The 9,731-nt window shown below is 54.4% G+C and overlaps 1 protein-coding gene across 1 annotated transcript in view; it reads left to right on the top strand.

Annotated features, from left to right (window-relative positions):
• Positions 1-9,127, top strand: part of SIRPA (signal regulatory protein alpha) — a 43,747-nt gene extending 34,620 nt beyond the window's left edge. The window contains exons 8-9 of the mRNA XM_081096981.1: positions 4,122-4,161; positions 6,517-9,127. Coding sequence (XP_080953107.1) covers positions 4,122-4,161; positions 6,517-6,771 — 295 coding nt within the window. The 3' untranslated portion in view covers positions 6,772-9,127. The remainder of the gene's footprint in view (positions 1-4,121; positions 4,162-6,516) is intronic.
• Positions 9,128-9,731: the final 604 nt, after the last annotated feature.

Below are 9,731 nucleotides of genomic sequence, written 5' to 3'. Positions count from 1 at the left end.
CATGCATTGAGCCCTCACTGGGCTCCAGGAACCGATCTATGCCTTTGCCGGCATTAGCCCAGAGGTGATTTTAATGATCACAAAAAACCCTGTGATTTACTGTTATCCCGTGTAATGGAGCAGTGGTTCTCAGACTCGGGTGTGTGGCGGATCCTCTGGAGGGCTTGTTAAAACACAGACTTCTGGCCCCGCCCCCAGAGTGTCTAATGCAGAATGTGTGTTTCTGACAAGTTCTCAGGGGGTGCTGCTGCTGCTGCTCCCGAGCCAGACTTTGAGAACCCCCGGTTAGAAGGTTACTGTTGTCCCATGTGTGGGCGAGGAAGCTGGGGCTCAGAGAGGTCCTGTGACCTTCCCAAGTCCCGCAGCCAGTGAGTGCTGGCGCCGCGACTCCCTCCCCGTGTCTCCACACCGAAGCTGACGCTCTTTGTCTGCGCCAGTGCTCTCGCTGCCTATTTCTTCCTCCCCAGAGAAGCCAGCCAGCCGTTTTCTGCCTGTTTTTTATTTTTCCATCAGGAGCCTACCCAGGGAGCCGGGAGATCGCTTGCTCCCTTTCATCTCTCTAAACCAAAGCAATAGCTAGCGAGCCGTAATGGTGGCTTCCCATGTAGCGGCCGCTTCCGCTGGGCCGGCTGGAGTCAGACGCTTTCCAGAGGACGTTGGTGTGGGCAGCGCTGCGCACCACGGGGAGGGTGCCACGGGGGATGCCGCCGCTTTGAGCTCAAAGCGCCCCTCAGGCTGCAGAGCCGGTGGAGGGACCCGCGATATCCACCTTCCTGGGTGAGGAACGTCAGGCAGAACACTGTCTGTAATCTTCCCCAGCTCCGACGGCAGAATGTGTCTGCTCTCTTAATTGGGCACTGGGGTTCATTCAGTTGGCCATTTGTTCACTTGTCAGACATTCACTGCGTTTATTCTTGGAATACATAGGGCTTCCCTGATCCTTTCATTTATTCATGTTATTGAGCCCAGCTCAGTGCCAGGCCTTAAGCTGGGAGACTGCAAAGGGGAGCAAAAGTGACACTAAGGCCCAGTTCCATGGCACTTGGGACAGACATTGGTTCGTTCATTCATTCATTCATTCATTTATTCCTCAAATATTTACCGCGTGCTAATGCCCCGCCAGCCCATTACTGGGAGTCAGGGCTCCAGTGGTGAAACAGATGGGCCTAGTCCCTGCTCACATGGAGACCATAGTCCGGAAGCAGGTGATCAAACAAGCCCGGAGGTTAATACACAGCGCGACGCAGATGCTGCCTAAATAAAATAAAGCTGGGCTCAGAGCCGAGTAGGAGATGGGGTGTGGTGGGTGATCAGGGAAGGCTTCTCTGAGGAGGTGACATTGAGAGGCTAGCTGGAGGATGGGAAATCATGGGCCATGGGGTTATCTGGGACAATAGCGGGCCCGGCAGAAGGAACAGCCAATGCCAAGAGCCCGAGGCGGGAGCAGTTGGAGACATTCATGCACATGGAGAAGGCCAGGGCAGCTGGAGTGGAGTGAGCCAGGGGGAGAGAGATGGGAGTTGGGGGGCAGGCCATGCGGGCCTCGCCTGTCAGGATACTCACTGCAGGGTTGAGGGTTTTGAGCAGACACATGATACGACATCATGTATGCATTTTTACATGTGGAGAATGGTATGCAGGGAGTCGGGAAGGGAAGCAGGAACACAGGGAGGAGGCACCACGGGAATCTAGGGAGCTGGGAGGGTGGAGGTGATGGAGCGCTTGGGTTTGATGTGTATTTTGGGGGCCGAGTCAGCAAGCCTTATGCAGCTCAGACATGGGTTATAAGGAGGAGAGAGGAGAGTCGGGATGGCTCCCACCTCTTTAGCCCGAGCACAGGGCTGAGTAATGGCAGCTCCGCTCACAGAGATAGGAGAGGCCAGAGAAGAAGCAGACACACGCACACAAAGGAAAATCTCTTCCAGTCTGGAGTACTGCTCCGAAAGAAAGGAGCCCAGTGTTCCGAGAGAGGAGTTGGGGGATTCAGTGCAAGTTTCCCGGAGAAAGGACTGTTTGAAACAGGGATTGAGGGAAGAGGAGGAGTGAACTAGATGAAGAGGCAAGGAGGACTATGTGCAAAGGCCCTGGGGCAGTCTGACTGGCATTCATTCCCAGTCACTTTTGAGCACCCTTACAGTCAGGATGCACGGCAGGCAGGCAGACAGACAGACACATACACCAGACGGGAACACACATAAGGAGGTTTGAAATTGTCATCAGGCTCAGTCCAGCCAACCCGAGGACATGACACCATAGTTGAGTCTTGAATGATGCACAAGTTAACCAAAAACAGTGGCTAAGAAGGTCATTCAAGGACGTTGCTGTTGACACCTAAAGTGTGTCGTATCAAGTAGTCCTCTCGAAATATTTGGTGGGTGGATAGTGGGGAAATGAGGGCAGGGGAATGAATGAGTCGGGGGGGGGGGGGGGGCGGGGAGGGAGACGGGCAGTAGGGGCCAGACCATATGGGGCTTATGAGCAGGGTGATGAGTTGGACTTGAACCAGAGACCTTGGGAGCCCCGGAGGGCTGGAAGCAGGTGGGATGTGGATAGAGCTGCGTGACCCTCCTTACCAGACGCTGTCCCTGCTCCTGGAGGGTCGTTTCTGTGGCCGGGTTGGGCCCATCATGCCCAGAACTGCTTTCTGAGCCAAGCACTCATGCTAAATCCATGACTGACCCCGCGGCCAAGCCCCATTGCCCGCTTCTGACATTATCCAGGCTAATCCCCAGAGTGTGGCCTGAGAATATATACGGCTCCTGCGGAACCAGTGGCTCTGACTTGCTCACCACCTTGACTGTGACCCTGCAGTGAGCCAGGCCATGGCCTCCAATTACAGAATCAAGCGCATGAATGGCTTCTTTGATTAACCAGGACACTTGATCCTTCCCCCTTCTTCTTCTTCTTTTTTTTTAATCCTCACTGGAGGATATTTTTTCCATTGATTTTAGAGAGTGGAAGGGAGGGGGCAAGGAGGAAGAGGAAAGAGAGAGAAACATGGATGTGAGAGACCCACATCGATTGGTTGCCCCTGCACGGGCCCCAGCCAGGGTGAGGAACCTGCAACCAAGGTGTGTGCCCTTGACCAGAATCCAGCCTGTGGGCGCGCTAACCACTGAGAGCACCAGCCCGGGCCCTCTTCTTTTCTAATGATAAAACCTAGATGTGTATGATATGGAACAGTGGGAGAATATGGGAAACTAAAAAGAGGAAAAAATACCACCCAAAGACCACTGCTGTTAGCATTTTACTGTTTCCTCCCAGTGTTATCCACACATTTTTCATAATTAAGATCATTCCACTGAGAATTTTGTTTTTTCACTTAATCTTTTAATGTAATCATTCATAATTTAAAAACAGAAACTTCTTCACAAACCTTTTAAATCTTTATCAGCGAGTCTATCCTAATTTCCTTAGGCAGTCCCCCCTGGCAGAGCTGTTAGATGTGGCTCCCTCCCCCACCCTGCTTGCACAAGTGCCTCAGTGCAGACAGCTTTTTTGATATTTTGAATCCCCCACCCCCGCCACCAAATGCAATTATGAATCCAAAGATGATGACACCTTCCAAGCTCTTGGTTTGCCTAACTAAGCTGCTTCCCAAAAGGGTTGCCTCAATTTGCCCCTCCCACCAGCAATATATGAAAACTAGAGGCCCGGTGCACAAATTCATGCATGGGTGGGATCTGGCTGGGGGCCCATTGGGCCAGGCTGGCGGGGACAGGGGCTGCAGGCCCTGTGTTGTGGGCCAATCAGGACCTGGATCAGGCTGGTTGGCTGCCGCAGTGCACATCATAGCCACTGGTCGTTCTGGTCGTTCCACCATTCTGGGCACTGGGCTTTTATATATGTAGATGCCAGTTTCACCGTATCTTCCCCAGCACCCAGTGTTATAATTTTCAGAGATCCTTACTGATAGAGTAGCTTTAAAAATTGCTTCAAATTCCCTTTTTTATGAGACAGACCATCTGTCCAAACACTTGATAAGCAGCTGTTTCTTTTGTGAACCACTCATCCATGTCCTCCACCCCATAGGAAGTGAGCCTCAATGTTATTCTTATCAATTTACATGAGTGCTTGAGATAGGGAGGATATTTTTATCTGTGTGTCTCTTTCCTTTTTAGGCTGCATGAGCCCGAGAAGAACGCCAGAGAAATAACCCAGGTACAGTCCTTGGTGAGGTGCCCTTCCTGGGAAACTCGATGGTGTGATTTTCTTGCACCAGCCGGAGCGGCAGATTCGCTTCTAAATTAAGACTCCTTTCCCAGGGCGGGAGGGAGGGTGCGGAGGGCGGAGGATCTTTACGTTCCTTCCTCCCTTCCCCTGGTTCTCTGCACATTCTCGCCCTCCACTCCAGCCAGGATGTCTGCCTTCACCTCCTTGCCTCAGTGCCCCCACTGCACACCTCCAGGGGGCGCTCTTCACAGTGCACTCTATGTCAATGGAGTCAGGCCTTTGCCCAGGCCAGCCCCTCCAACAGGAGCCCCTGCCCGGTTCCCTCCTGGCTCCTCCTGCTGCCTCTCACACCGACCAGCACGGGCTGCCAGAGCCTGTCTTTCTGATGGAAAGACCCTGTGCCATTCATTCCTCCAGCTGGCAGCGTCTCCTCATCGTGGCTGAGGAGGTTTCGCGGGCAGCGCGTTGGCCTGTTTCCGAGAGACCCAGCCTTGCTCCTTCCGGGCTGATGCTGTCAGCCCTTGGAGGCAAAGGGCTCCCCTGTGTCTTGTAACAAGACAGGCCCTGCCCTGAACCTGGAACGCGTGCACGCCAGCTGTCCTTGACATTTCCCTGGCTGCTGTCATCATGGTAGATGTAATCTGTTGGAGAGAACCAGGGCTGCTAACAGACATGATGTTTGTAGGCCAACATGTTGTGTCCTGCTCCCCGGCCCAGGGCGGCCTCCCAGTGCCCTGGACCTTCTCTCCAGTCATTTTACCTCTGGAGTTCTTTCCAGAACCTTCCGGGGAAAGAATGATGGTAAAAGAACTGAGCAAGGAAACCGGAACAAATTCAGTCAGCAAAGACTTGCTGAGCACCTGCTATGTGCCTGGCCCTGGGCAGGGAGCAGGGCACTCACAGCCCAGCTCTGGTGGCGTTGGCAGCCTGGTGTTGGGATTCCTGGTGCCAGGTGCCAGCCCTTGCGAGGGTTGGGTTTCCTAGAGAGAAGTGTGAATGTGCAGGTTGGGACAGAGGAGCTGTGTGGTCAGACCACAGCTTTAGAACCCAACAGACTGGTTCTTCTCCAGCTGTGTGACTTTGACCAAATGATTTAACCTCCCCAGGTCTCAGTTGGCTCACCTGTAAACTGGGTACATCATTCCGACCAAGCCGGGCTGGGATAGGGCCTACATAAGGTGACCCAGATGGCGGCATGGTGCTGATGGCTGTCGGGAACTGAGATCTGTGGTGGTTATCATGCACCAACCAGAGTTACCTTGCCGGCAGCTCCTCTCCGGCTCTGCAGCATGGGTGCCAGGCACAGAGGAAGCCAAGGTTACCATTCCTGATGGGTAATTTTAAGGCGCAGTTGCGAGTCATAAGATTAGCACATGGGAGATAGATGTTCAGGTTTGCTGGGTGGCTGCTAATTGTGGCCATTATCGAACATACGTGCTCATCCAGTGGGTGCCAGGCTCCATTCTAAGAGCTTTCCCTGGTTGATCTCACCCGATCCTCTCAGCGATCCTGGTGATAGATATGATTATTATCCCCACTTTACAGATGGGGAAACTGAGGCCCAGGAAGGTGACATGAATTGCCCAAAGTCTCTCAGCTAGAAAGAGCAGGAGCAGGATTCGAACTCCAGGCTTCTGACTGCAGAACCTTTACCGCCCTCCCCACTGGTCTCATTCTCCCATGCCCTTCCTTGTCTCCCGGTGCCCAGCTGCACCCCGAACGAGGCTGAAATTGTTGCCATTCATTTGTTCGTTCATTCAACACCAATCAAGCTTCCTCTGTGTCAGCCTTGGTTTCTGCATCAGAACAAATCCCTAATGAATATTTGTTGACTAAAAGAGTAAATGAATGCATGTGCCCTCCCCCTGGGGGATCAGCATGTACTCAGACCCCCCCCCAGACAGACACAGCCCTGGGTGGTGGGTGCTGTCAGGGAGAAACACGGGCTGCGGAAGCACAGAGAAGGAGGCCTGGACCCAGCCAGGAGGAAGCCACGCTTGTTCTGAAATGTGCAGGGTGGGTTGGAGTCCTCACCAGGAGAAGGAGGGGGAAGGACTCCAGGCAGAGGGAGGAGGAGGACAAGGCAGGACAGAACGGTGGGAGGAGGTGGCACTGAGTCAGCCTGGGAGGCGACCACGGTGGCATTTAGAAGATCCTCAGGCTGTGTGAGGAGGGAGGGAGGCGGATTGGCAGGGTAAGGCTGCTGGCAGGTGACCTTGGCCAGAGAGGAGCTGGGCGTGAGCTACGGCTGAGTCAGGGGAGGAAACAGACGCATCCAGACCTGGTGCTGACGAGTGGGTGAGAGGTAGGGGCTCCGAGTGACCTTCTCTCCATCCCATCCAGACCCAGGACAACAATGACATCACATACGCAGACCTGAACCTGCCCAAGAGGAAGAAGTCGGCCCCCCGGGCCGCTGAGTCCAACAACCACACGGAATACGCCAGCATTCAGGCCGTCCGCCCGCCCGCGCCTGAGGACACCCTTACCTATGCCGACCTGGACATGGTCCACCTCAACCGGGCCCCCAAGCAGCCAGCCCCCAAGCCCGAGCCATCTCACTCGGAGTACGCCAGCGTCCAGGTCCAGAGGAAGTGAACGGGGCCTCGGTCGTCTCTGGGTCTGTGCCCATGAGCCTTCCTGTCCCCCGTGGGGCAGACACCCTCGTTCCTGGAGGGCCGGGGTGGTGCAGGTCTTGGGACCCAAGGATGAGGCTGGATCTTGTCTCCCCAACCCGCTTGGCTCTCTAGCATTTCCAGGGTGGCCACAGCCCCCCCACATTGCCACACATGGAGGCCGATGCTGCCAGACCAGCTGGGGAACCCACGTGGGAACTGGCCGGAGCTGCCAGGGGTCCAGGAATTCTCATGCCTCTCTCCGTCAACCAAGGGTCTTGGCCATGGTCTTGGCGACTCTTGACAGCCTCCTAGATGCTTTGCAGCCTGATCTTCCAAGGTGAGGAGGGAGAAAACCTCACCTGCTCCTCCCACCACCACCACCACCACCATCCAGCTGGGGCTCTGGGAAAAGTTCTGTGTCAATTCAACTGCCCCATCCACGGAGAATCCAGAAAACAAATTCTGGGACCACATCCTGAGACTCGGTGAGGTTGCTGCCAACGGTCCTGCATCCCGGACTGACACGTCACAAGCCCTGGGGAGGCGGGGACCCGCCAGGGAATCCTCCACCACCACCAGGACTGAGTAACAAACCCCTCCTCCTCCTGCCCTCCGAGACTCCATGAGGACCAGCAACCTGACCGTGACGCTCCACCTGGACCCGCCTCGCCTTCTAGACCTGAGCTTGCTTCCTCCAGCTAGCACTAACTCAGCAACAGCTCGCTGTGGACGCCTGTAAATTATTGATAAATGTGAAACGTGCAATCTTGAAACTGAGGTGTAAGAAAAATTTGATCTGTGGTGTTTTGTTTTGTTTTGTTTTGTTAAAACAGCGGCAGCATTATCTCGGCTCTTTGTCATGTGTTGAAGTACATGGTTGGGTCTTGTGCCGTCCAAGGTTTAGCAGTTGGTTCCTGGAGGGAATATCCTACAGCAGAAAACGAGTTCCTCCATGTCCCAGAGCCCCGAGGATGGGGAAGAAGGTTCCGTTCTGGCGGCTCCGTGGAGATGCTTAGCCTTCTTTCCCTCCAGGACTAAACTGGCCACGTTCTCAGCCAAGCCACGTGGCTGGTACTACTGCCTTCCTGCCCTGGGTGCGGTAAGTCGGAACCAGCCAGTGCTTCTGCAGGCTGCCTCCTCCACCCTGCGGTCTTGTCCGGACCTCATGCCTCAGTCTGCTCACCTGGACAGGAGAGAGGAAGGTGCCTTCCCTCCCCACCATTCCTCATAAGCACTTTAGGGCCATGCAGGGTAGGAAGCTATGCCTGGCTTTCCCCCCACCCTCCACCCCCTACCCCTTAGCGACCTTCCCCCATTCCAGCTCTCTGAACTGATCTCTGCAAGAGAAATCTTCCATTTCTGCTCTCAAACCTTATTGGGATCAAACTGGAATAAATCCAAGACAGACAAGCAGTCTGGGCAGCTGTAAGGCCAGGACTGACCCACCGTTCTGTCCCTCTATCTCGGGAGGTTGGGCAGAAGCTGTGACCCACTGTCCTCTGACCCCCCTCCCTCCCCCCTTCCAATTCAGCGAGGGAGCCTGGCTGGGCCCAGGGCAAGCAAAAGGTACACGGTGTGTTATCGGTCTCCGTGTGATTGATCAGCTCTTAGAACTGAGACACTAATCCTCGCTGCTCCCCCCTCTGCCCCCACCGGGGTCCGGAGGTTTGGTGCCCAAGGGATTGCTGCTCAGACCAGCAGAGCAAGAGAGAAGCTGACCCATCCTGCCCATCAGCGTGGCCTACCGATGGGACTCTGGGAGCTCAGCGCAGGCCCAGCTCTCTGGGGGACTGTGAGTTGGTGTTTGACATGATGGCATTCAGGAATGCGCTGAGCCAACAGGCCATGTGGGCAGCGTTGGCCCAACGAGCTAGAGATTCTCTGTGGCATCTGGGAGCGCAGTGTCCCGGCCACCTGCCTCGAACTGTTTCCAAATTCCAAAAGGTTGGCTTGTGAACCTTCGTCTCCTTGTCTTCTGCCCAGAGAAAACGCAGACACGCGGACACACACTCACACGGAATCTCGAAAGAATGTTTTCTTGGTGCCATTTTAATTTAATTTAATTTAATTTTGAATTTTGGAAGGGGAGTGAGGGAAGGAGGCCAAGGGAGCCGTGTAGTTTTAGCTGCAGGCAGGCAGCCTGGAGAGTCTCCTACCTTGTGTATCGAACCCCAGGAAGAGGAAGAGGTCGAGACAACAGTGCGGAAGGAGCGTGGTTTGGAGAGTTTATTTTAAGACTGCTGGGAAGGAAACAGGCCCCATTTTGTATATAGTTGCAACTTAAACTTTTTGGCTTGCAAAATATTTTTGTAATAAAGATTTCTGGGTAACAACGACCCCTCTGGGTGCTGCGTGTCTTTGTGTCTCTGAGAGTGTCCCCCTGCCCCCAGGAAGCCGGGGGAGGATCGCATGTGGGCCTGGGGCTTGGCAGTGATGGTGGCGTTTGGTCGTCTCTCTGGGGTTTTGAATAGACACAGAGACTGTTGGTGGCTCAGAGGGAGTCGGGATAAGGTTGTGCCCAAGACACCAGTATAAGCAGAATTCTGACGACATCTGAGTTTGAATCCGGCTCTGCCACTTTGTAGCTGCAGGAATTCAAACCACTCACCATTCTAAGACTCAGGTCAGTCCGCAGCACAACAGTACCCCCAGCCAGGGTTACTCTGGGGACTAAAGGGGGTCACGGGGCGCCAAACCCTATGCTTGGGACATGCAGTCCTTCGGAAGCATTGGGCCTTTTCTCCCACCACGACTGCACATTGAGGTCTCGTTACCCCTCACCACCCATGGGATCTTGGACAAACAGAACCTCACTCCCTCCTCTACCGAATGCAGAAACCTAACACTTGTCCTAGAATATCCTTGATGATTCATGTCAACTGCTAGTATACAGTAGGTGCTCAATACATGTTAGCTTCCTTACCCCCTCCATTAGTATAG

This window comes from Myotis nattereri, assembly GCF_964212035.1.
Source record: "Myotis nattereri genome assembly, chromosome: 8".
In the NCBI taxonomy this organism is placed as follows: domain Eukaryota; kingdom Metazoa; phylum Chordata; class Mammalia; order Chiroptera; family Vespertilionidae; genus Myotis; species Myotis nattereri.
The sequence above is the reverse complement of the archived record's forward strand: the minus strand, read 5'-3'. Positions and strand labels throughout refer to the sequence as shown.